At 40.0% G+C, this 27764-nt stretch overlaps 1 protein-coding gene across 1 annotated transcript in view; it reads right to left on the bottom strand.

The window, feature by feature from the left end:
* TNRC6B (trinucleotide repeat containing adaptor 6B) overlaps nucleotides 1-27764 on the bottom strand; it is a 119483-nt gene that overhangs the window by 8159 nt on the left and 83560 nt on the right. The window contains exons 7-20 of the mRNA XM_036401673.2: nucleotides 26545-26889; nucleotides 20917-23244; nucleotides 19461-19619; nucleotides 16970-17148; nucleotides 15699-15773; nucleotides 14320-14365; nucleotides 10749-10897; nucleotides 9408-9578; nucleotides 7056-7181; nucleotides 5868-5999; nucleotides 5226-5321; nucleotides 4818-4998; nucleotides 4304-4438; nucleotides 3951-4127 (exon numbers count right to left, since the gene is read on the bottom strand). Coding sequence (XP_036257566.1) covers nucleotides 3951-4127; nucleotides 4304-4438; nucleotides 4818-4998; nucleotides 5226-5321; nucleotides 5868-5999; nucleotides 7056-7181; nucleotides 9408-9578; nucleotides 10749-10897; nucleotides 14320-14365; nucleotides 15699-15773; nucleotides 16970-17148; nucleotides 19461-19619; nucleotides 20917-23244; nucleotides 26545-26889 — 4299 coding nt within the window. The remainder of the gene's footprint in view (nucleotides 1-3950; nucleotides 4128-4303; nucleotides 4439-4817; nucleotides 4999-5225; nucleotides 5322-5867; nucleotides 6000-7055; nucleotides 7182-9407; nucleotides 9579-10748; nucleotides 10898-14319; nucleotides 14366-15698; nucleotides 15774-16969; nucleotides 17149-19460; nucleotides 19620-20916; nucleotides 23245-26544; nucleotides 26890-27764) is intronic.

Raw genomic sequence — 27764 nt, forward strand, 5'->3', positions numbered from 1 at the left:
CTTATCATGCTTTAGTTGGAACTATAGCTCCAGGCATGCCAGAATTTTAAGACAAGAGGATGAATTATATTAAATATGAACACACAAAGACTCCAATTACTCTAAGATAGATCAGTAACTTGGCTCCTTCAATGAATAAAGTGCTGTGGTCAGTTTTGGAAGCAGTGGTGCAAAAGTAAAACTGACAAACACAAGAACAAGTTAAGAATCTTCATATACTATGTGACAATTTGTCTAAGTGTGAGAAGAGCGCAAAGGTGGCAGATTCATCCCTTGCAGATACAAGTTCAGGCTACAGAATTCCCGAATTTCGGAAATAATTAATAATAGAATATTTGAGTGTAATTAAAGATTCATTATTAAAAGTGGGATCCAAGATGCACTCTCTAGAATGAAGCAACGTAGGATGAATCTGACATGGAAGGGTTCATTTCAGTCACCTTTGTAATGAAGAATTATAGTCAAGACTATGACTTTCACAGACAAATGCAGAAGAAAATATGATACTACTGGTTCAGATTATTGCCACAGCAAGGGCAGTATTAGACTGTGATAATGTAAAGGAGAATCTGAAAGAAGACAAAAGAAATACCCCACTGGGTCAGAACTATGGTCCATCTAGTCCAGTGTTTTTTAACAGCAGTAGGAGAAATACCATTAAGGGACAGAACACAAACCTGGCCACTCTCTGTGGACTATTGGCCTCACACTCTCCCAATATCCACAGCTGTCCTAACTTAGATGGCAGAAATACCCTCTCTCTGCTAGCACCAGCTTGTGAAACTATTTTTCAATCATTTTATCCAATCACTGTTTCAACTGGCCAGTATCATCTGTCTCAAGAAGCTGTGAAAGCAACATAACCTGCAAGTTCACCACTCCTGATGGAAAAAAAGCTCCCATCTCTTTAAAATTTATATCCTGTTAATTCCAGCATTTGCACTCATTGCAGGAGTCATGAATTACAATTCTGCATTTATCTTGTTCACTGCCTTCATGATTTTATAAACATCAGTTACATCTCCCAGTCTTTACTAACTCAACAAAATAATCCAGGTATCAACACTTTATCAGCAATCAGCACTGCATCATGGAAGGACTCTGCTCAGCTACTACCAAAATACTGCCATACCCTGACAAGCAGGATCTCCCTTTTGTTAAGGAAGAAGCAATACAGCTCTTGGGTCTACTCAAAGTATCTTCTCTGTTCTGAGACAAAGAATCCATGACCATAGGTTAGAAGGTTAGAACCTGGAAATGAGAACTTGCTTAGGAAAAAAAAAAAAAAAAGTCTTCTATTTGCAAAGATTCTGAGAATTTTTGAGACTGAAAATTAAGTGCACAGAAAGCTCTAATCAAAAGGTTAATGACTACACAAACAAGGCTCCAAGGATCGGGGTATTATTCTTTATGAACACATTCACTCATCAATGTAACCCTGGTCTGGAAAAGCATTTCCTTGAACTACAGCATACTGACAAATTTCCAAACTCTCCTTTGGGGCTGATAGTTGTTATCATGCACATTCACCAACTCTTGTCTACAAACATGCTCTTTTATTTCTAGGCAGTAAAGACAACATAAAATGCATTTCTCCACTGATATTTGAAAGGTCTTTTCAAAAAGTTCAAACGTAAGATTACTGTGGAAACCATGACAGACACATCCAGGCCAGTTTGCTTGAAGTATGACTGATCTTGAATGGGAAATTTACAGTCTAAGTAGGATCCAAGTATGCAAGTCTGTGCAGCATAACCAAACGACATAGCTCTCACCAATGCAGCAAAACTTGCTCTCACCTCCAGCTGTGATATCAGTTTGACTGGGCATCACTTCATTTATCTTTGTGCTGAACAATACTGCTCTCTTGAATGGCAGAATTTCTGCAGCAGATGGCATTTAGGAGGAAAATGTGAAAGGTGTAGTCAGGGTGAATGCTGAGCTCCCACTGTTTTCATTCAAAGGAAAAATGCACCTATTTCAAGAGGTTTTCTCTTCTAAACTCATTTTTGTTAACAACTTTTTTTCCAGCACTGGGAGGAAGAATTCTATCTCCATGCCACGAACTGACAGTGGACCTCATCTACAAGCTTGTAGAGAAGAACCTAGAGTAAAAGCCATTTTAGGTCTTCATTCTTCATCAGGGTGTTGTATTGACAAGGTAGATCTTGATTTCAGTTTTCCTTGACAATGAAGTCCAGAAGTTAGACTATGAGACAGCTCAAGCGGCTGATGGTCATGGAACAGTAACTTGTCCCAGCAGCCAATGGATCTTGTAAGAGTGGAACAGCAATAACTGAGTAAATGCCACCTGCCAAAACTGGGGATCTGTGACATGAGGGCTGCAATCATAGTCTTGGGCTACTCTCACAAGAAACGAGGGATGGTACTGAGGATCTCAGTGAAATTTTATGTTCAGAATTTGTGAACTTCACTTATCCTCTCACCGTGGTGAGGCAGTCAGCAACAAAAAAATTTACTTATGACTGACAATGGGACTACAGATATCACTAGGGAAGTCTACGATATCAACAAGGGGCAAAGAGTAGCTATCAAGCTTTTAAACTTTTTTTAGCTTTTTATTGTAACAGTTTTGGCCTTGAACCAAGAACCTTGCCAAAGCCACTGGCTGCTCCAAACTTGGAAACATGGCAGAGCTGACCCTCGTGTGTCTCTTGCAACATTCCGAGCAGTACTGTCTTAGTATAATACAGGGGAATGGTGGCTGAGTTCAGTAACAATGAGTCTGTGAGTGAAGCCTGATAAAAGATTAAATTTTGGGAGTTTCTGGCATTATGAACAGCAACTTCAGTCCAAAAAGCTCCATACCTAACAACCAGGCTGACAGAGGTGTAACACAAACATACCTGTACAGAACGCAGTGAGCACTATGAAAGTTTGTGGATGTGCAGATTTTTTTGAGAGAACTAATTCTTTAGCTCTGTTAGCTCATCAGAAGATGTTTCCTTGCTGGCGTTAGACACTGAGGGCTTCCCTCAAAAATTTTCAACTACATTTTCTAGATTTCTTGCAGTTGTGTCTGTCACATAGATTCCTAGGCTTTCTGATGCAAGGTCTGTGCTACTTCTTTACTTAAGAGATGTACCTGGATTTTTACTTTTTTGTACTTGAGTTAGTAATGTTCTCCTGGAATGCAACTGTCTTCCAGACAAGAGAAAAATCACAGCAACCACTATTTGCTGAACAGCATCAGTGATTAATCTGTGCAACTTCAAGGACACCACTCTATTTAAATGAATGTTTTATATAGAAAATGATGTGTATTTTCAAATATACACGTACTTTTCCTAGAGAGTTTTCTAGCACAAACATAAAATTTTGCCAGTGAAACTACAAAACTTAAAAAATGTGCACCAGCCTGCCATCCCAAAAGCAAGAGACTTCTACCTAAGCCACAAGATTCCTGAGCATAACTGAAGTGTTGCAAGTCTTTATGCGACATGAACAAAGGTGAACCACAAGAGTGTGGTGTTCCCTCCACCACAAAAAAAGCCCTACAAAAAGCCCTACTTCACATATTTTTCTTTGATTCCATCCTATCAATAATTTTTACACTGTGTCAGTCTACCACAGCACAAATAAGGAATCAGTACAAAAGAAGGGAGATATTGGTGTGTATTCTATGAACATATGTTTTCATTAAATTTTCTGTAAATGTAAAGTCACACAATCACAGAAGACAGGAGTTCACTGAACAAAAACCAAACACTACTCAGGCAATTCAGCAGTTAGTTCATATTTAGCCCAACATTTTTTACTGGAAATTCAACACTTATGTTCTACTTTAATGTGGAAGAAATTCCAAAAGTAAGATAATGCCAAGCCACCCAAGTATTTTCGTTGCAATGGTTACTTAAGTAAGTATGCTGAGGAAAGGTCCAGCACATCTATCCCAAAGCAAGGACACAACCCCTGCCCTTATGTAATACCTGGAGGCCAACTGGCATTGCTGGATTTACTTCCGATCTTGTTTGTTGGTGGAGATTTGGCAGGTAACCAACTATCACCAGCAGGGCCTGCGTGGCTGCTGAGCGGGTCGCCCTGGATTATGTCAAACTGGTTGTAGGGCGATCCTCCACGAGCCTTTCCAGGGGGCACTATTGCACCTGCAGCATTAAAAACATACATTTACACCTGGGAAAGGCTGGGATCTTCAGGAGCATGATGTATTAATACAAAAATATTTAAGATGCATGCTGGCGAGGCAAAACAGTTTCATTTAAACTATTTCACCTCTGGAGAGATGATACTACAAGGACATTCCCAAAATTCCCCCTCTCACCATTTTTGTGCATATTGGCATCTTGTGAAGCCACAGAGGGCAGCCCTTCCATCATAGTCCACTGCTTAAAGCGGGATTCTGTTCCAGCCTCTTTCCCTCCCACCATGCCATAATCCATGCCACTTGAGCCAAAGCCTGTGAAACAAACAAAACTCAATTGTCATCTTCTGTTTTGTTTTTAAGCATCTTTAAATGGGGAGTAATTGCAATCATAACAAAAAGGTGGGAAAAAGAAATCAACAACAGCAAAAGGTATGTTCAAGGGGCAACTTCCAAATAAGTGTGTTATGTCAATATGCCACGATATGCTTTCTTCTTCTTCTTTGTCTTCTTCCCACGCAATGAAAAATAATGCAATTTGATTCAAAGTTGACACTTGTCATAACCTTTGCTCTAATGCTTATACATAAATTACTCATTTCTGGACCCAGACATAAGTGACTAATACAATTACCATATTAATAATAGGGAAGCTACAGGCAATGCACCAAACCTACTTCCACAGAGCACTTACCACCTGAACCGTATCCAGGTATCTGCCCTTTGGTCTGTAAATCTGAGAGACCCACATTCAAAGGATTGGGTACCATGCTGTCTAAATGTGGCTTAGGCCCAACAGGGTGGGATGGCGAATGCTTCATGCCAGGCTGCCTCTGCTGCTGCTGCTGCTGGAGGGCACTCACCATACGAGCAATCTGCAAAATGGGAGAAAAACTGCTTCATCTATGCTATACTGCAATGCAAATTCCAATAAACATAAAGAAACAGTGAATTAGAGGAGATACAAAAGACCTTGCTCTCCAAAAAGTGCACTGTGAAGAGAGCAGGTGATGTTACTGAAGCCAGCACCATCTCTACTGCAGACTGCATTTCCCCAGCAAACCTCATACTTCATATGACTGACAAAACCAGTGCCACACACCTGCTGCTCCTGCTGTTGTCGCACAGCTTGAGATAACTTTCTCTGGCTCTGTAACAGCTGTTGCTGCTGCTGCTGCTGAAGGAGGAGCTGACAAGCCTATAAGATAGGGGGGGGGTGGGAAGAATGAAAATACAGAGCTCATCAAGCGAAATGTAATTGCCAGGAGCTATTCACTAGCAAATGCTTGGCTCAGAAGTTAGGTAAACTGTTTCTCATTCCACTCACTCAAATAAAATGACAATGAATGGATTAGAAGAATACCACATCCTTCACTTAAATGTTAAATGTTTCTCATTTAACACTGTGCAGCAGAATTACTTGTACCTGCTTTATTACCATCACTATGACTGGAAGTCTGAAGTTTTTTCTGAAGAAAACTTGATGAAAAATCAACAAACAACTGCTTTCTGTACAAAAACATGGCTTAGCCATTACTAACCCACTGTAATCCACAATAATTACACGGGCCTATTTGGTTTATCTGCTGCCTTCTAGCAGGACTTTACTACCCCAAATAGCAAAGAGGGAATACTTGCACAAAATAACATCAGTAGAACAAAACAGAATTAGAATAAGCATAAAAAGAAAACTCAGCAGACAATTTGCAAACTGTCTTGTCTCACAAGATTACTAGCTACTTACTAATTGAAACTGGGGAATCTGTGGAAGCTGGCTCAGCATGGCAATCTGTTGTGGAGAAAGCTGGGGGCCCATATTGAAAAGACCAGGATTCAAGCCACTGTTGGGAAACTGTTTGAGCATGGAGGCCGAAACCTGCATGGAAAGCAGTTACATATCCTGAACACACTGCTACGAGGAGATGATGATGAAGTACAAGTATTTCTATACAGGAACAAGCATGACACCAATCTTCAATGGTGTTCTGGGAAAGACATTACAGATTTATTAACACATCACATTTAAACATGCACAATCTATAACTTGGGCAGAGTAAATACCTCACTTGATTGACAGTATACGGTATTACATGTACAGATGCAGACACACACACAAAGGTTATTCCCCCAACCAATCAGGTGCCAGAGACTGTACTAAATTTAAATGCTGATATATATGCAGCTAACCAGTAATCACAGTACTGCATTTTCACATTAAAAACGTACTGCTTGACAAGGGAAAAGAAAGGCAGTCAGGCAGTCACTGGAGCAAAGAAACAGCGCCTCACAGAAAGAGTTAATCTCTTTGTACATTTAATAGGATACAGTAAAAGACAGGAGTAGGTGGAGAAGAATCCCCCCATTTCTCCCTGCATTACTGCAGAGTTACACAAGTACAATTCAAGAGAATCTCAAGAACTGTTCACCAAGTCCAAAGCAAAAGGTAAACTTGTACATTTGGTGACCCTGAGGTCTTAAGATTAAGCTCTGCAATGTAAATGTAACATGTAGCCCCTTCATCAAACCTCTCTTCCAGGGGGGGTGGGACAGGAAGCACAGGACAAGACTACTTAAAAAAATTAAGCAACCTGCCACACTTCAGAAGCTTTAAGCTTTCACGTTTATTTGTTCTTTTTACAATACTTTGCAAAAGCCTATATAAGACACAGGATTCCCAAATTCACTTTTGAGGTTTAAAAATACTGGTAGCGAGCATTTATGATCAACTGCCTTGGAATAATATAGAATGCTAATGCTTCTGCATTGCGTTTTAAGTACTTTTACTACGAATTTTAATGTTTTTATCTTATCCAATTTTTCAATTTTTTAACATCAAATTGAGACCAAGACAGATGTATAAGTAACCTCAATGATGTGCTCTGAAGGCTGTAGCTCTACTTTTACAAGTAATCAGTTGCTATAAATTCCTTACCTGGGGAGAAAGGAATTGGGGAGGCACTTGCGCCCGGATATTGGGGGAAGGATTTAGTGGCTGCACTGGTGTGTGCATGCCCCTCGATTGTGCTGTGCTGTTTCCAAACAAACCATGATTGCCACCCTACAAAATTAAAGCAGTAGTGAGAAGATGAATCTTGCAGGCTATGCTAATAACTACATCTCAGTAACAATGAGCCAAGCTACTGACTTAAACAGAGTTCCCTTAGAATTACAGACATTTGGCTAAAATCAGTAACAGTCTACCTGGGTTAAAGCCACTGTACTACATTTTTGAGATGCAGGTTGTTTCTCCTTGAACACTGAAGGGTCATGCTTATCTACTAACTTCAAGACATGACAAATCTAATGTTTTAATATTTTGCACTTTATGCATTGGGAAATGGAAACTTGGAGTACAAACAACAAACTAAAAACTTCATTCCAACTGGCTTAAAAGCATGGCAAGACTCTACCAACAAGAATTCTAGTCCCCCATTTCAGAGAAGACAGGGTATTTTTCCTGAGCAGGTTGCTGAGATATCACTCACAAGGCTATTTTTTTTTCCTCTGTAGGCCTTTCATTAACTAATACTATTTTAGAATTCAAATTTCATAAATTTCCTTTCTGCCATGAAAACTTCAACATTCTGGATTTGGATATTTTCCTTCCCCTTTTCTCCCACTAAATTTGAAGAAAATCTTCAAGTGAGAAAAATAGTCATGGGGTTTTCTTTAGTGGTTTATTTTCTAATACAAGAATACTTGCTGTTTGAGTTTTTAATGAGAAGCATTTACTGATTTATAAGCCACTTCTGTAATAAACCCTAATGCATGAATGAGACCCAGGAAAACTTATGATTATGTTTCATGATTTCAGACTCTTCAGCAAACTTTTTTTGGTACCATTTAAAAAAAAAAGAAATGTTATCAACAGTCTCATATGCTAACTAAGCTACACTCTCTTGCTTCTAAAAGCTGAAGCTCATACTCCAAAGCATCCTTATGGGCCATGAATTTGTCTTTTCAGTTTCAAGACCCTCAGAATTTCCCATCTCCTGCTATCAGGGTGTCTGTGACCCTCAGATACCTGGGGTTCTGAAGAGTGTATTTTCCACTCTTCAGCCATCATTCCCTATTCTGCCTGTCCATGCCAGCATTGTTGCACTCAACCTAAATCCATAATTCCAAACTGTGATTGTGCAAGCCTTCACTAAAAGCTTTCCTTCCCTTATATACCACGATTTCATAAATCCTGTCATAACACTGTGCATAATACTCCTACCATTAATATTGTGTATCCTCTGCTATCCTTTTGCTCAAACACAAGTCTCTCCTCCTGCTTCTACACTGGCAGCACTATGGATTGCTTCATTCACCTGCATCCCCCTCCACCTAAAGTATCTTCTCATTCAGAAGCAACTCCTAAGCATGTAGGAAGACAAACAAAAACCCCCAAAAGACAAGAGGTTTTACCCTGGAAAGAGCTAGATGGAGTCAACTACACTAAAATTTTTGAGAGGCCTTGAAGCTGCAGTTACACTTTCAGCTCTCTCTATAACTCCTCTCTATAACAAGAGTTCTGCACACTGAGATCAACAACATGTCTGCAAATTTTGGACTCAATCTGATGTTCAACACTGTGTCACATAGAAACAGAAAGACAACACAAAGAAACACCATCATGTTAGGCATGTGACTACATAAGCTAGACCAGCTGCAATAATTAGGTACTATTCTTTCATTTCCTAGTATTCCTAAAGTATTTTCTTCTAGAATAAGGCAGAACATAAAAGCCAGAAATTCTTCCCAACTGCTGTTAATCACTTAACTAGTTCCCCACCATTTCCCTGTACATAAAAATAACGCTACTTCAAGAATTTTTAAAGGCTACTAAATCAATCCTTACTTTGAGAACTGTGAGGAAGGGGGAAGGGAACAGGCACAATGCTAAATCACTGCAACTTTTTACAGGCTCATTTCTACATACAAGGCCTTTGAGTGGAGTCTGAAAAACTTCAGTGTTGGGTTTGATGAGGCAAACCAACAGTCTCTAACCAGGTTTTAAGCCAGCAATTAAAGTAAAGGATACCACTAACTCCACAACTTCTGAAAAGCACATCCACCTGCTGCTGCACTGCAACTTAGGAAGAGGCCAACAACACCAGACCAAGTATGTTCTGATGCTAGGAACCAAAGTGGACTGATTCTCAATGGCCTGAGACAGATGAAATTTCCATTAACAATTTTAACCTATTCAGCAGAAAAACAAATGCAAGCAACCAACTAACCAGGATTAAGCCCAGGTTGCAGCCTTATAACAATGCATCTGATAAGGTGGCCTGCTTACTTGTCTAGCAGCGAAGTTTTGGGGACTGAGCCCTGAGCCGATTGCCCCAAGGCCGACGTTGGATAGTGTGGAACCAGAGGGAGACAGCTTGTAGCTGGGAGAAGGGGAGAAGGGAGAGCAGGGAGCCTCATCCCCAAGGCACCCATCTTGATTGGAGAAAGGCAAAGTCAGCTGAAGCAGCAGTTAGCCAACAGCAGGAGTTGGTTAGTGAAGCAACAGAACGCAAGAGGAGAGAAAGAGGGACGGTGAGTGACTAGGAAGAAGCAAAGTTAATTGGTAACAGCAGTTACAAGGACAAAACTTCTGATTCAAACGACCACTCGACAATTAAGATTTTGGTCCAAGGAGATACTCTTAGGTTTTCTTTTTAAAAATACATTTTGAACTCTCATGAAATTAGTTTCTGATAGTGGCTATTACCACTACAGAAGCAAACAAATATTGAATGAATTCCTAATGTTAGCACACACCTACCAGCATAATTTGTTAGGAAACGCATTAGCTTTGCTCATAGTATTTATTAATTATGCCACCAGAGGGAGTTGACAAAACTGCTTTTTGGCTCGTTATACCAAAATGGAGGAGTTAAAAATTCCTAGACAGTTAACACGCCTTCAGAATTTTTAAACCAAATTTGTTTTCCATTTTACATGTGATAAACTGTATCCAAAAAAACCCAAAACAGCCCTAGAGCATTCTGCATCTATTGGACACTCTCCAATTCATAATGGGAAGCAATTAATATTTGATAATAACAGTGAAAGCTTCTGTTTAAAATAGGCAAGAATATGAAAGAAACACTATCATAACATACAGCAGATGTCACAGAGAAACAGATGTCGTACAGAAGCTTACAGTACATGGACATACAGCATAAGGGGTTGTGGAATTTAGAAAGGGTGTTTCCAATAAATGCCAGACATGAAAGAAGAAAAATATTTGGAAGACTGTGATTACTTATATTTACTTAGATCTCAACCAATTTTCTTTAAAGCAGATGACAGTAGTTAGTAGCCGAAAGAATCATCATGATGAAACCTATAACAAATTTTATTGCTACCAGTAGTTTACCCTTCCAAGAAGAAAGAAAGGCATCTGTCTACATCAAAACCAGTCTATTCTGGAATAAAAAGCCTCACTTTCTCCAATTTCATTTGTCTATGCACACCCTGACACCTGTTTTATACACACATTCATTCTACCAATAAAACTACTCCACACCTTTTACTACTGAGCTCAATCAGGGTTATTCAATATCTAGCACCTGCTGAGAACTAGGGTAAAAACTGGGATCTTGAACAAAGAGGTTGCTATTAATTTATCTAAAGATATTTCTCTCACCTTCTCAAAATAAGGCCCACTATCTGTGGTTCCCATGTCTTTGGAATTAGGTGGACGGAACCCAGATCGATCCTTTCTCATCATGTCATTAAAATCCCCGAGATTCACAGCTCGTTTATCTACCTCAAACTTCTTATCTGGGAGACCACCTGTAACAAAAAAATGAAATTAGTGCAAATAATCTCATGACAGCAGGTTCACAGCCAAAGAAATACTCTTTAAGATCTGTCTTATAATTTAGCACATCTACAGTTGGTATTAAAAGTGTTGAAAAATAAATGTAGGAAGTTTCATTTAACACCAAACATGTCAATTTACTTTATAGAGTTTAAGGTGAAGTATTTATCAAAATTTATGTAGAGATATAAACACAAACATTTCAAGTAATTATATTAATTAATACCTAGTTCTCTGTGTCTCCCAAAACTTGCACAGTAATTTTTTGGGATTCAGTATGTAAAAAGACTACTATTTAAGTTCTCCATGTATTCTGCTTAGCTTCTGCTGGGTTTGACATTGAGAAATTATTTGAGATCATTTCGAAAAATTTGGTCACATGCACATTATTTGGTCAAGGTTGTCCTACAGTCACATGAGCTTAATTCTTAAACACAAGACATCAACAGGTATACTGTAACTTCAGACAGACAACCAAGCTCTTTCAGCCTGCACACAATAACACAACCAGTAACACAGACACTTCTCAAACACCCTCTAAAGCCTCCTGCCATTGTTTAGTCAGTAACCTGGTGAAGTATGAGATGTCAGTAACAGATGACCAAACTGAAACATAGACGGTGAACAAGACATCGATTTTCTCTAAAAGCTTTATCAACAGCCAAAGAGCTGACCGGAAGAAGTTTGCCACCTTACACGCTGAACTGTTGCCAAAGAACAACCTTTTTGGTCAGATGTGGCACCTGTAGGCTATTAGATGCATATTGCTACGTTGGAGTAGATGGAAAACATCTTCGTTTTAAAATACGGATGTGATAGAAATGAGCTTTACTGGTATTTTTAGTTTTAAAGAATACTATTTAGTTAGTAGCACAGATGGTCTTTCCAAGAATCATTTTAAAAGCATGTCAGCACAATTAACAAGAAAATCTGTGACTTTTCCAAAGGAAGTTGGTGATGGATAACCTACCCTACCACTGACAAAACACTGACCCTCTATCAGAGCAGAGAGCTAATCGCTTTAACACCTTCAAGACAACTTTTTTTGAGAAAGCTTCTCAAATCCAGCATCTCTTCTTAATGTCCAATCCCAATCTATTAACATTCACAGCGATGCCACTGCCAAGAAGCTATGAAACTGACCACTAATTGCATGGGTTTTTCTTACCCACACAGCTTTCAAAGCTGATCCAGCTTCATCCTCTCAGATGCCTTCAACATCATTTATCACAAGACAGTTGACAAATCACCTACATATCTTAGCTTGTAACTGGAGTCATACTGACCTGGATGAGCTTGTGTTTCTCTGATCCCTTTCTAACACATCCTGAAAGCTACAACTGGCTCTGCAAAAGCACTCACAAAGTGTCACAAACAGCTCAGTGCTGTCAATACCTACATCAAACCACTGCACACAATGCCAGCAACGTGCACTAAAAGGCTCATGTGCTTTAATTCTACACAGGAAGCCCTGGCCATTAGCTGCTTGAAAAGAAACCGAAAGCGAGGCACAGTTGCATCAGTGTCTGAAATGAAACTGGGTCAATGCCAACACAAGATGACTAAGCCACAGAAACACCCTTCTGTCCCCTCTGGTTATCCTCATGATCCAATCAGCTCCTCAAACATTACTGAATGATGCCTTGTAAAATACACAAAACATTAAAAGAGTACCTCTGAAGGCTTGAAGCACAGATTTGAATGTCACTTAGTGCTGAGGCAGCTGCTTAAACTCCAGCATAAACAAAGCCTCACTGAGAGAAATGATTGCATTCCTTTATCCCATTCACAAAAAATTCTAATGCAACTTTGAAATGCGTCATGTGAGTCTTGTCCTTTGAACCCATCAACTAAAGCTATAAATAATGGAGGGGGATAAAGAATAGCTTTACCTTATGAAGTACATGACAACTGACAAAATGCAAAAAGTTTGAATTACCCTCTACAGTAGGCAAAACCACTTGTGTATGAATAAATATGAAGCGCCAAATTCTCTACACGCAGAAACATAGAACAGGTTAAATGTTACACCATCTTCATAAAAAAGGACCCTCCAAGCCTACTCATAAATAAGTCCATCTTTTAAAATTTAGAAGTAGACCTGGGCTGAGCAACACAGCTTATGGCTTTCCACAAACAAATGCCATCAGCAACAAGAGCAAAACTGCTAAATGCAAAAGTAACCAAAAAACCTACGAAGATCTATTACATTCTCTGCCTTTGAAACAGAATGCAAGCCATAAGTAATGGATCTACCTAAGATCAAAGGATGCCACCATTAATGGGCACACTAAACTTAAAGAGCAACATATCAAGGTAAAAGATGCAGCCTTTCTTCACCCTTTCACAGGATATTCTGAGCAGCAGTCACCTCCTCAGAAGCTCTGATAGCCTGAGGGTCCTTGAAAGCTCCAAAGGATCCTTAATTTGGAGATAAGAAACTAAGAGAGCTATAATCAACATAATCCAGGCTACCATCCTCTTCATTTGTACATGCTTAGATCTGTTTTTTACCAGCAGCATCTGAAGTCAGGTGAGAACTGAACACCCATGATGGTGACTGACCTCCACCTAGACATTCTTTAGAGAAGCATGATACAATCAGAGCCTGAGTTCTAGGGAGGATGCATGAGGCCAAACTGGAGATCAAAAAATTGTTACCTTTAACAAAACTGTATCATACCATATAAATAAGGATCCTTATAATCTCTGACTGAGATCCTTCACTACTTCAGAAAAGATAGCAATTTTAGGAAACATGAACAACTGAATCCCCTATGAAGTGTGACAGAAATTTAAGAATGTAATGGATTCTAAGCTGAAAGACACTGCATCTGTCTGGATTCTATTACAATACCAAATCTAGACCAGGTATTAGATGCAAGTAAGTCTTGACTACCACAGTTCTACCTTCGGTACCACACAGCCCATGATGCTTAAGCTGTGTAGCAATGGTGGTGTAGCTATCCAGAACATAAAATCTACTTCTACTGAAAAGTAATCTGTAATAGCCTGAGGCACGCAACTGAAGAAGTCAATGAGAAAAGATAATTTTTTTCCCCTCACATCACCTCCACGAAGCTGTAGTAAAAGGGATGTCCTACTCGCAGGAGGGAAAACAGTAACAATGAATATAAACTTAGAAAGATTAAAACAGTCTTAAAGATGCCTCTGCCCCAAGTTACAGCTCTGCTCTGTACAGGTATGCATCCTGATCTTGCACACCAGAGTCAAAGCTTACAGACAAAACAGAAGATGCTTTTTACTCTACCCTTACATTATGAGGAGTGCTAAAACTAAGAATCAAACCCTTCCAGAGTACAGCAGATCATCCTCATAAAAACAGTACAGGTGATCTCACATTTCAAATGTATTGCAATTAAAATATACTCACCTACAGACAAGTCCATCTTACTGCCTGGAATGTCGTCAGTTTGACTCTGGGGGGGAAAAAAACCCAAAACAATTCAGTTCTGACTTCTATTCAATGCTGAGAAATATTTCAGAAAAGTAGAACGCAGGAAGAACACGCTTGTGCTAATGAAAGTTTCACTTTAAACTGAAACGGAACACGAGGGTTTCTGGTATCACCCTGGACACACCTTGCCTCAAACGCCTAAGGCTGTGCATGGCAAGATCACCCATGTAAAAGCAGACTCACAGACACAGCAACAGAGGAAGATGCACAGACAGCTGCTCCATAAATGAACCTCTGGCCTTGTGTTCCAGAGGTTGAATGACAAAACACTGAAAATAGCGGCCAAAACGATAGCTCATCCTCATGGCCCATCATGCCATCAAATCTTGAAGTGTACTGCCATGGGATTCTTCAGTTGGTAGTGTGGGACAGGGTGCTCCCATAGCTTTCAGAAGCATCTACTGTCTAGCAAATGGAACTAGAGCTTGAGAGCCAGAAGACATTGCAAACTAATCCTAAGCATGTCAGTGTCAGCTTGTGCAGCCCTAGACTTCTCACACAAACTCTGTATAGTCATCTTCTGCTAGCCAGTATTACAGAGTATTCCTGCTTCACAGGATGACAACTAGCACAATATTCTGCAAAATATTTTGCAAATTAGCTTGTCAGAAGTTCCTTTATATAAAAAATTATATAGAATTATTTTTTAAACACTTCCCTAAGGCTCTGTCCTTTTCTGAGTGATGTGATATTTATTCACTTTACCATACAATCTTTACTTACGGACTTAGAATGAGCCCTTTTTTTGCTAAAAAGACCCTGCTGTACCTCAAATATAAATTCAGCCAAGACAGACACAGAGCTGTAAATCTCCTTTTCTGATAGATGGCTGAGATCCAGAACGAATACCTTGGACTTATCACAGATGTCTGACACTACAGGCAGGAGCCTCTATCTTAAGTGCTCTAAACAGCATGTTATGAAAATAAAATCAAAAAACCAAACCCAGAAACAAAGCAACAAAAAAAACCACCCCACACTAAAAAGCAACAATCCTCCCACCCCAAAACCAAACAAACAAAATGAGAAAACACACATCTCCCCTCCCAAATCTATTACTTGCAAGGAAACTGCAACCTCAGAGAAGGAACTATCATAAAGTAACTTTAGGAATCACAGTAGATTTAGGGTTTTTCTGAGAAGCCATTCTGAGCCAGCTACTACAGGTATTACAATCAACACCCCAGCATAGCAGATGCAGATAAATAACTCTGAAACAGTTGATATTTTGACTTATTTAAAGCTTACAGCTCTTTAACAAAGTTGCACTCTCTTTTTAAAAAAAATTTACTTACTAGCAAGCCCATATTTGAAAACTGTTTGGATAAAGGGTTCATCCACGAATCACTATTTCCTCCTTTTAATGCACACTGAAAAAAAAGGAAAAAATATTTTTAAGAAACTTCTTGATTCCTTAAATTCTTCTTTATCCTTGAGATGCACATGTTTAAAATGAAAATTCTAGTACCAGAGAAATTAATCTCCTGAAAAAAATAACTTTAAGTATTTACATGTTTGGAAACATTTACCAAATACTGTGTCTTGTACAATTGCCCACTGTTAAATATTCCAAACTGACTGAACATTGTCATGTAGAATGTTTATCACACCTTCAGTTTCATTCTGCAATCTGGAAAGCTTTGTGAACATTGTTTATTTTTTTTTTCTGTTACAGTTTAATCCTTTCTTTAATCTAGTGCAATTCAGAGGCAGATTTCTTCCCTTTAGCATGGTGTCTCTTGCACAGGCACTGAGCTGACCAGCATCTCTCTTTGGTCTTAGTGTAATTTAGAGATCACCAAAACCAATACTAACACAGTTCAACAGTGAAAAATTTCAGTTGTTTTGGTGATTGAAATAAAGCTTTAAGTGAGGAAAAAAGTCCCTGAGAATAATTTCTGTGAAACATGAATTGTGAAACTCCCCACCATATCACAGTAGTACTTCCATGTCTCAGGAAACTGCTGTGCCTTGCCTTTGGAGTCTGCCCTACCTACTTCACGAGAAGCAGACACAGCACAGTCCTTCTAACATGAATATAGTAACAAGTGTTACTGTACTAAAGAACATCAATGCAAACAAACCTTAAAAAGAAATTTACTCAGGACTACAGCCAAGCTCCTGCTCCTGTCTGAGGCCAAATGTCAACAACAACAAACATAAGTCAGACATAAATCCAACAGTTGTTAGAAATCGGAAGTTCATGTGCCAAAGGGACTGTGGAATGCAAACTTCAGCAGGCTATGCAAGAACAACAGCAGCAGCCTAACAAAGATGTGTCAGCAAGAGAAGAGAAATAGCCTTGGGATACCTATTTTCATTTAGTAATGGTTGTACAGCTTACAAACCAAAAGAATTTGACACCTACTGGAAGATTTATTAGTCATAACAGGTGTAATATATTAAAATAAATCCAAAAACCTCCCTTTTTTTACACTAGTTTAAGAGGCACCTTGCTGTAACTCTGCAAAACCTTCCTAAAAAATAACTGCATAGTGCTCTAACATATCAGTCAGACTGTTTTCAGACAACACAGTAGTAATAATGAGTCATTCAAGCATTTTACCTTCATTTGTGTTTTCTTTCCTCCTTGTCCCCAGCTTGTTGAGTTGTGGGAGGAACTGCTTCCCTGAGAGCCTGCTGTGTTCCAGACTCCTCCCTCCTCCTCCTCTTCCCAGCTGGAATGACGTGTTCCTGTCACTGGCCCATCACTCTCTCCCCAGCCATCTTGCATAGATTTAGAACCTTTAGAAACACAAGAAAAAAGCTCAAAAGCAGTCTACAATACCATGCAGCTGGTGATATGACACTGCAACATTGGCTGAGATCATCAGAATCGCAAAGGAATTAAAAAAAATATTCAAAAATGTGTCTTCACTCTAACAGCTGCAAAAACTTGTGCACGAATTCCAAAACCCGAGAGATTTGGTGGCACGTTCACATGTCATGTTGTGCAACTATTTTAAAGAAATGTCAAACTTTTAAAGATATAACAGCAATAGGGACCTCTTATACAGATCCAGCTAATTTAAAAGGCAACCTACTATTTTTGAGTGCAAATGAAAGCCTTCAAAGCACACACAAAAACCAGGGGTGCTGAAGGTTCTGGTTCAGGTGGTTTATTAATTAATTCCTCTTTCACTTCAAAACCTTAATACGCCCCTCGCCCTACACTCTTCCATAAAATTACAAAAACAACTTTTAAGAATAACAACTAAGTACAATCTGAAGGCAAACACCTGACATGTCTGAATATAAAAAAAGTCAGGAATTGCAATTAGTCTACCATGGGGATATCTATCCTGACCATAATGAAAATAAGTACAGCAGCATTTTATGGTGGTTTAAGAGATACCTTAAAATGCATCATAAATAAACACTCAGATACTTCAGAGGAAACAGCTTTTTTAAGTCTGTTCAATTGGGTACTAAAACTGAAGGCTGCTTATGAAACACTGGTCCAAGTGCAAAAAAAAAAAAAAAAATATCTATCTCTTGGCCCTTTAACTGCTACTTACACAGAAAAGGCTACAATAAAGTATTATGTCTGCAGAGTCAAGAACACAATCTGGAAATGTTTTACTGGAAGTCCCTGCAGCTTGAATTGATCTCAGGTGACAGTGCTTAAATATATACTATGCTACTACATGATCAGAGATTATTTTTCTGCACTGATAGCTCTCTAGGACTCTTGAACATGAAACTTCCACCAGAATATTCTTATGCAACGCTGGCAGAACTACGTAAATGTACTTTTTTAAACAGGCTTCCTTCTTTTGGCTCCAAACTGATTTTTTCCCTTTTCTGATCACAGCTGGCCTGTATCCCGTCCCTAGATTTTGCTCTAGAGCTGGGGACAGCTCACATACAAAACAGCATGTGTAGGTTGCAGTTCTTTGGTTATGGCACACATACAGACCACTCATGGTAAGCAAGTGACCAGGTATAGTCTTAAAGGACTGTGTTAAACATTAATCAATCAACAGAATTTTCAATGGATCAGTTTCAGAAGTTCTTATTTTGGTCATATTTAGGTATCTTTTTATAGAAAAAGGAAGACAGCCATCTAAAATCAACTTAGCATCCTCAAAATGCCAAGTCTGTGGGGCAGGCATGGGAAGCCGGTGATCCACGAAAGCCTGCTGTAACAGTAACACTAAGGAAGCAAAGCTTTTTTGTTTCAGAAATGGCCAAATTATTTAATTGGTATGGGAGGAAGGGAGAACAATCCAACAGCAAGCTATCTACACAGCACTTCATTTCAAACAATTACATGTTGCAAAAGCAACTTCTGGGCTGGAAACAGTTTTACAGTGGGTATCATCACAGCAAGTTCAGTAACACCTGTGCATCATCAATAGTCCCTACAGGAAACTTCACATCCAAATGTTACTGACTTTGGCAATAACATTGCTTTTGTTTGTTGTTTTTTCCTTAAAAAGAAGGAAATAAAAATTATACAAACAACTTACATCATCAAGAATAATACCCACAAAAACTCTTAATATAGCAAAATTTTAACTTTGAAGTAAATTTTCAAAATATTTCAACATCTCATTCACAGAACGTGGTAGGCATTTAGGTTCTACTACAAGTGCACTTCTTAAGAGTTACAATTTTTTTCACTTATACAATTAAAAAAATCCATTCAAAGACAAGTTGCATTATCAAAGCATGGATAAAGATGTAACGGCCTCCACAGTGAAATTTGTCAGTACTGCGCATGCCTTTTCCTGATATGGTCAGAACAGGTGACTTATCATGTAACAAATAGGCAGCCAGAGAAAAAAAGAAAAATACACATTTCCTTACTGTGTTTCAGCACTTCCAGAATCAGAGTTGCTCATTTAACTCTTAAGTTAGGAAAATTTTACTGCCTTAAAAGACAAAGTTTCAGTCATTTACAAACACTTAATACTCATCCATCAAAATCCTATAAAAACATTCAACGCTGCTTTTAGGCCTCAGACAACAGATCCTCTACAGGTGACCTATGTCAAAAAACACAAACATCTCCAAGGCAATTGCAAAGAAACTGGTGTCTGGCCCATACTCACTAGATTTCATGGCATTCGGGGCGGTGGAAGGTGCATTCCCCCAGCCTGTAGTCGATGCTCCTGGATCATCTACTTCACCCCACCCGGGACTGGTTTCATTTGGCTCACCCCAGGCGGACGTACCATTATCTGGAGCAGGTGGAGTGCTTTTGCTCCAGACTGCACAAGGAGAAAGAGGTTTCATTACAGACCATTCAGATAATGAACTGTTTACTGCAGTGCAGCACCACGTCTTTAATTTACTGCTTCATTCTTCTTGCTGAGAACTTTGGGTTCTCAGAAGCATGTGTGCAACAGAATTGACAATCATTCACAACTAATTTAGAGTGGGCACTGACCTCCAGGGATGAAAAGGAAGAGAATGCTATGATGAGTAATACTCTTCTCCCAGATTAAACACGAACCCCACATGTAATACTGTCCTCCTATCTGTGAACTTTTGTGACTAATTACAAGCATCTAACTTAGGGTTTTATATACTGACTATAGGACATATTTGCAGTACATATTAAATCAAGACAGAATTCTTTTAAAGTGTCTTTGAGTCAGAGGAAAAGATTACATAACAATAATTTCTTAATACATTTCCAGGCAATGTAACTTTTTCTTGTCCTTATTCCAAAGAATAAAATATTTCTCCAAGTATTCTTTATCACACAGCAAAGCCGAACTTGACTAAAAAAACCTGTCACAGACATACTACATTTCAAGTGTTATCTGAGTGTTTCAGAGCAAAATGTTTGACTAAAAATAAGTAAAGATTTTCTCCTCATTTCTCTAATAATTAAATGTAAAAATGCTACTTAGTCCAGAAAAAGGGAAGCTCAGGGGAGACCTTACTGCTCCCTACAAATATGTGAAAGCAGGCTGTAGCCACGTTGAGGGCAGTCTCTTTTCCCAAGTAGCAAGAAATAGGACAAGAGGAAATGGCCTCAAGTTGCACCAGGGCAGGCTTCAAATGGATATTAGGAAAAACTTTTCACCAAAAGGATTGTCCAGCACTGGAACAGGCTGCCCAGGGAAGTGGTTGAGTCACCATCCCTGAAGATATTCCTAAGACCAGCAGATTTTTGCACTGATGGACACTGTTTAGTCATGGACTGAGCAGTGCTGGGCTTATTAAGTTTATGGCTGGACTCAGTCCTTAAAGGTTTTTGATTCTGTAATTTAACCTGTTCTTCAGAGGTCAAATTGAATATGCAGATTTGCCAGCTAACAAACATTTCCTGGCAAGGTGACCAGTATTCAGATCACAGCTACTGAAGCATAACAAGCAGAGGACTGATGGATTCAAATTTTAAAGACACTTTAAATACAGAACCAAATATTCAAATCAGAATTTGGTTTTCTTTATAGAATAAAACTATCAAGAACTGGTGGCTACAAGCACCTCTCTTATGCATTAAGGCCACAATCAAATACAGGAGCTTGCTGAAGAAAGGAACAAGAGTAGTACCTGATGCTTGTGATTTGCTAGTCATCGGAGTAGGCAGGCTCTGCTCCCGTGGGGCCTGTCCTCCTTGTGAGTTCTTGTCCCACAGATTCACATTCTTGTAGTTGTAACTGCTGGGATCTCCCCACGCTGAAGTGCCATCATCAATATCCATTTTTCGACTGATTGACTGTGGAGAAGGTTCTTCCCAGCCACTAGGCTCCTCCTCTTTGGGGGCAGCTGGCTGTGGTCCATTGTTCCAGTTTGGGTTTGGAGGCCGCCCGTTACTGGGAGTTTGGGGCGGTGGACCCCAGGAACCAGAAGACTCCTGCTGTTGCTGCTGGTGCTGTTGCTGCTGCTTGTTCCAGGAGTTGGGCTGTCGACCCGTCTCGTTCCATGTTGAAGTTCTTTTACAATCGTCCCATCCACCCTTTGAAGCAGAGCTTGTATTTGCACCATTACCCCAAGTTCCAATCTCATTTTGCCCACCTTCACCCCAGCCAGACACTGGCTTGTTTCCTGCACTTTCCCAGTTACTGTTTTTTGTTTGGTCAACTTCCTCTCCCCAACCGTTCTTTCCAGAAGACCATCCTTGATTACTTTGCCGTCCACCCCACCCCTGATCCTTACTAGAGCTGTCATTCCAAGAGGAAGATGATTTTTCTTCTTGCCTTCCTCCTCCCCAATTAGAAGAATTGGAGTTCTTATAGTCATTCCATCCTCCAGTATTTTTGGGGTCCTTCCACTCCGTTGGGGTTGAGAGCTCACCCCATCCAGACTTGTTTTGATTGCTTTGGCTGGGTACATCGCCCCAGCCCCCTGAGTTCTTTGTCTGTGTGGCAGAGCTCTCCCACCCCTCAGTTCCTTTATCAGACTTCCCCTCGGGTCGTGGCATCTCTTCAATATCCCACACGGTATCTTGCTTAATTTGAGTCTGGCCCCAGCCGGTGTTGGAAAGCACTCGGGGGTCCAAGTCAGTCCTGCTCAGCAATGTCTGCAGGACTGCCTGGCAATCAGGATGCGTGGGCCTGTATGATCGGCGTCCAGAATTGTGACTGTCACTACTTCCTGCTTTGTGGTTGCTTCCAGTGCTTTGACCTCCAACCTCACTTCCTGCAGAGCTGGAAGATCTTCCCCAACAGGGAGCCTGGGAATTGCCTTGGTTTTCAGGAAGAGGGTGGCCTTTTTGATTGTCCCATGCTCCAGTGCTAGAATTTGGTTGGTTTGGACCACTCCACTCTCCAATCTTCAGTTCATCAGACCCAGACAGCTGTTTCCATTCTCCCTGAGAGACCCCAGATGTTAATTTGTTCCCTTCACCCCATTTGCTTTCGTTTGCATGCTGAGGGCCAAAGTTCCAAGACCCACCACCCGTAGACCGGTTATTGTTATCCCAAGAATCACTTCTTGACCCATTAGGTTTTTGAACAGAAGCTCCTTTCCAGGAGTCCTCTCTATCCTTTCCATTGTTCCCATGGTTTCCAGAATTGCTCTGCCCAGAGACTGTTTCAGTTCCAGAAGACCCCCTAGCTGTACCCCAAGATCCAACACTCCCAGTCTTTCTTTCTCCAGTGCTTTGAGAAGGGGTGTCAGTGCTCCTGGAAGGGTTCCCCAAGCCCATTTCAAAGGGCATTCCCTTATTCTCCATAGGGTTTGGTGAACTTAAGTTCAAGGAGTTAGTGTTTCCATTTTTTGGTCCATCAGTGTTATGAATTTGAGCCTGTTCTCTGCCAGAGACAAAGTTAACACCCGCATTTTCCATCTTTGACTGCTGTTCCCTAGAGGTCTGACCTACTGTGCTAATCTGTGCATTGGAGCTACCACTATCAGATTCCAGAGTTCCTTTCCTAGAATTGCCCTCTTGAACCAGTGCTGGCCAAGCAGATGGGTTGCTATTTGGGTTAAAGTTGCTGAAACCAGAACCGGGACTGATTCTGTCTTGTCCACTCAAGTTCCTCCAATTACCTAGTCCATTGTTACTCTCGGCAGCAGGGTTGGAAGATTGAACAGATTTAGCCTTGGGATCAGATTTCCAGGCCCCAAGATTACATTCGTTTCCAGCGCTTCCAGACTGGCACTGGCTTCCTTTTCCTTTGTTACTAGTGGTGCTTCCTGGCAGAGCGTTCTTCTCCAAGCCAGGGTTCGAGGCACTGTTGTTATCGGTGGTGTTTTCGGAAGAAGACTCAGCATCTTTGCTGGCAATACAAGGCCACTCTTCCATGTCAGACCCGTCTACAATCACCTTGTCCCAGATGTGAGTTGGGTTGGCGTTGGTGCCGCTGTTGGAGGAGGCTCCAGGACCCCAAGTGGAATTTGCATAATTTGAAGCAGCAGCACCTCCAATTGCTGAATCTAAAAGAAAATAAACCAAGAAAACACCGAAAAAAGGTGTAATTAGTAATCTGAATTATTTACAAGCATAGAACATCAGATTTTTGACATCAGTTATCCCACTTGTTTTGCAGAGCATAAACTCCATAGTAACAGCTGCAGCAGTATTCATAAGTGAATATATACTAATACTACCAGTACTGGCTCATATGACAGCTTCCATGAAAATAAGGCAAACAGCTTAAAAAACTCCCCTCCCAGACTCAATTCCTATGTTATATATTCCAAAGTAAAGATCACAATTTCTGGTTGCTAATACTTTCAATAGAAGATAAGATCAGCTTTCAGTGCCTGTCTGAGGATTCCAGTTCTTAGCTTAAACAATGAACATCCAATGAATGCCTTCCAGATCCCCCTTCACCGAGGGCCACCAATGAGGATCCAGACTTTACAGCAAAAGTTGAAACTCCCTTGTAAGCTTTGAATATTGAACAGTAGTTTGTCTTCAACCACTAAGTCCCACCCACCAAGATCCAAAAGATCAAGCAGTTTCCAAGTACATTCTGTTCCTTCTGTTGCTTTAACCTCAATGCAAAGTGAACAATAGCAAGGAAGTATGACTCTACTGATATTTTTATCTGTCTATCTTTTTAGCACAGAGTAACCTTTTTTTTCCTTCCAATTAAAAAACTTTCTGATTACACAGATCACAGGAAGAACTTAAAGAGGACAGACAAAGACAACCTCAAAAGACTGCAAGGTTGCAAGGTTTTGAACTTAGAAATGGTTCAGACAATGAATGATGCATAGGCAGCTCTGAACTTAGCAAGATCTTCAAATCAGTGGCTTTAACAGAACATTTAATTTCTGTGAAGATGTTCTAAAAGTACTAAGACTGGGGTGCTTGCTCACATATAGCATGCTAAGACACAATTTAATGGATTGTTTTATGAAACCAGCCTTCCTTTGCTGCTTTTGACAGTGGCAATAATCATAACTATGAAAGACTTTTCACCAATAAAATTTAAACCTTTTTGTCCAAAACTGTCTTGTATGCCCTGAATTACCATTGGTATTGGAAGAATTACATAGAATACCCATCATCTCAGTCTCCTGCATTGGTATGAGACAATAGTATACTTGGTGACATCTTTCAGGACACTAGTTTTGCCAGAAGGACGTCAATCCTGGTAGAAAAAAGTCGATATGAAGAAGGATTATGTGTTTACTTCTGATATTATCCTCAGCAACGCCACCCATGACCATCTAGTGAATATAAAAATGTGAGCAAGTAAGTAAGCTGCATGGTCTTCCCCATTGGGAACCTGCTTTTGTTTTCTTTCATGTGGCATGAATTTAACCACAGTATTAGTGCATACATGCTCGACCAAATTGGGCCAAAACTGAAGTTCAATTTGTCAACAGCCAGATGTGAGGTGGGATCAGTGATGTATGAGGCAGATAACACTGCATTTCCATAAGCATTTTGATGAAGCACCTAAGGCTGTGTCTAATAAGAGAGACACAGCCCCAGTGTCTCTCTTGTTCACCTGCTCATTCCCACTCCTCTGGCACACCTACACTCTCATATGCTACCATCTATGCTCTCACTGATATTCAGTTGGGTGAATAGGTAAAAGTCATCCAGACTGAAATCAGTTTTAAAAACAAACCTGATGTAATTTTAATGTAAGTCAGATCCCTAGCCCAGTTAATTCGTTATGGAGCAGAAAAATGGATGGGGTGAGGCAGGTCTCAAGGCCTCATATCTTTCCTGGCACTCCTGACTTCCATCAGGATAATGCAACTAACCACTGGCTAATACAGCCATGTACCCTCTTAGTTGTTAATGCACCATTAAATGAAGTGTAAAAATGTGAAAATGTGTAATACCAAATAAATGCATACAACTTAAGGAGCCGCTCAAAATACTTCAAAATGGTCCACATATAGTACACCCAACAGCAAAAAGTGTTGCTCATGAGAAGTTTTGAAAACTTTTAGAATGCTTCACTAACACAAATTTTTCTTAGTCAGTCTACTATAATAACTGTGAAGGCATACAGTACCAGGATTAGATATAAGAATCATAGACTTCAGCGCATGTTTTGTTTCAGGTGTTTTAACAAAAAAAGTTATCTCCAACACATCTGTTTTTAAGCTGATAAGTAAAAATTCTGCCATTGTAGTTTGACATTCACCTTCTCCTTTATTAAACAGCAATTATCAAATACAAGATAAATACTCTGTCATACAGGGATTCACTACAAATGAATTGAAGTAGTGAAGCCACAAAACAAATGGAATTATTATTTTTCCTAGAATCCTATTTAATAAGGACAGCCATTGCACCTAGCTGACTTCATTCTGTACAAGTCACCTGTTTTTAATTCCAAACCACAGAGAACTAAAAAAAGTTTGATTTCCACGATGGTAAAAAAATCACGATCCCATTGATCTGGCATGATATCCAAAGAAAACTCAGACATACTGGTATTGTTATTTTCTTCTTCTTGACTTGCAAGTATTTAATATTTCTTTTTATAAAATTCTTATTGTTAGAATTGAAGCTGTCCTTGACTTCACAGGTGACCTAAGTCTTTCTTTAAAAGGCAGATATTTTGAGTGGAATTCTGTTTGTTCTGCTATTATGATTAAAGAAGAAATATTACAGCTACTGCAATTCACCAAGGGTCTAAAAAATTCAAGAGCAGCTTTAACTTCCCCATGCTCACCAAACAACCCTAAAATCAATTTATCTTCTGGAATACAAAATGAATGGAAAAGTAAAAACAGAACAGTCACCACTTGTACAAAAAGGCTTATCTGAGTACAAAAAATTACTACCAAAAAACAGAAGTGAGGAGCAATAGGTCGCCTTTGTGATTCCTCCAGACAAGATGTGACAGACACCTGCCCTTTGCAGACCTGGCATCTACATGCCTGTTTTACGAGATGATACAAAAATGTGACAAGACAGGAAATTCATGTCAAAGAAACCTGAAGAGCCATTAGGAACTACTCAGTGACAACCATAAAATGCTGTTTATTTATGCCTCGCATTTACCTTGCTGCAGAACATTTCAGCAACCAATTAAAACCACTCAAAACATACTTGAAAAAATTAAACCTCTTGTTCCATCTAGTAGTAAAAATTATATCCATTGCTGCCAACAGAAGCCTGTACACTGAAACAGCAGAAGCTCCCCAAAAGCAACCTGATTTCTGTTATATAATGACAAGCTTATGTACAATTTCAGCCATCCCTTTCCTGCCGCGCACCAACGCCTTCCTTTACTATCACTTATTATCATCACTTGCCTGTTGCAGTCCCACTGTCGCTCTGCAGCAGTGCTCCTGTCACTGGTTGTGCGTTGTTTGGGTTTGCTCCTGGTGCTGCTGGGGAGGGAGGCCCTGCTCCACCCCCAAGGAGCATGCAGGATGGCGGAGGGGGCTGCCCACGTTTCAGTAACACTTTGTGGTCCTGCTGGCAACGGAATCGCGGCGGCACCTCCCGAGGCATGTAGCGGGCGGCGCTTGGCGGTTGTCCGTTCGGCACTGCCACCCTCTTGGCATTGTTGCCACCATTGACTGGTGGCGATGGAGAGTTGCCAATTGGGCTGGCAGCCACTGGTTGGCTTAAACTTGGTTTCGTCACTTCGGGCACTGAAAAACAGGAAGGATGAAAATCAGAAGTTTTTCCACTTAAACCTGCGCTAGCTGCAAGAACTCACTGTGACTCTTCATTTTCATTATTTAATCTCTGAAATACTGTGCAGCTTCCACCTTCTCAACAACCAAAAACAATTTAAAGAAGCAGGAATAAGCAGTAGCAGCAGACATTTTGCTCCCATGTGCAACTCTGTAGTCTAGGATGAAACTCTACGTTCATCAATTTTGCTCTAAGCCGAAAATTTCTTGCAAATGTAAAGTTGGCAACAAATATACCCTAGACAGCGACTAATTTTAAAATATGAGCAGTCAAATGTAACTGGTTCCACCATCCTGATCTTCAATTGGCTTTTGGATTGTTATGCATCACCATCTTAATGGGAAATCTGAAATAAGAACCCAAGTTTTCACCTGTTTACTAGGCTGCACAGCCGCTGCCTAAACAAACAGAAGATGGGAAATAATCTGCCTCCTTTTGGATTCAGAGGTAACAAATCTGAGTTGCTGCTGTTTGTGCTGCTCTTCAGCAAGGCAGTAATACCTGACTCTCACCCAAAAGACAGTCCTACACAGAGCAACTGTATTTGGCTCACTAAAGGTTGCCCTGCTGGTCACCATGTGCCCCTATAACCAAAGACAAGCTGCTCCTGAGGACTATTATGTACTGGAGAAGAAAATCACAAATCCTTGAGACACTAACACCACCACAAAATTTGCTCAAGAGCCTCTAGACAAACTAAGCACAATTAGTAAAACTTTTACTCTTACAAATGTGAGATCAACACAAGTGGGTCTCTCTTTGGCAACATGAATGCACTATTCACCACATTTTATTTCTTAAGGGTTTTCCGATTTCTCTAGATAGGTTT

This window comes from Molothrus ater, chromosome 5 (assembly GCF_012460135.2).
Source record: "Molothrus ater isolate BHLD 08-10-18 breed brown headed cowbird chromosome 5, BPBGC_Mater_1.1, whole genome shotgun sequence".
In the NCBI taxonomy this organism is placed as follows: Eukaryota; Metazoa; Chordata; class Aves; order Passeriformes; family Icteridae; genus Molothrus; species Molothrus ater.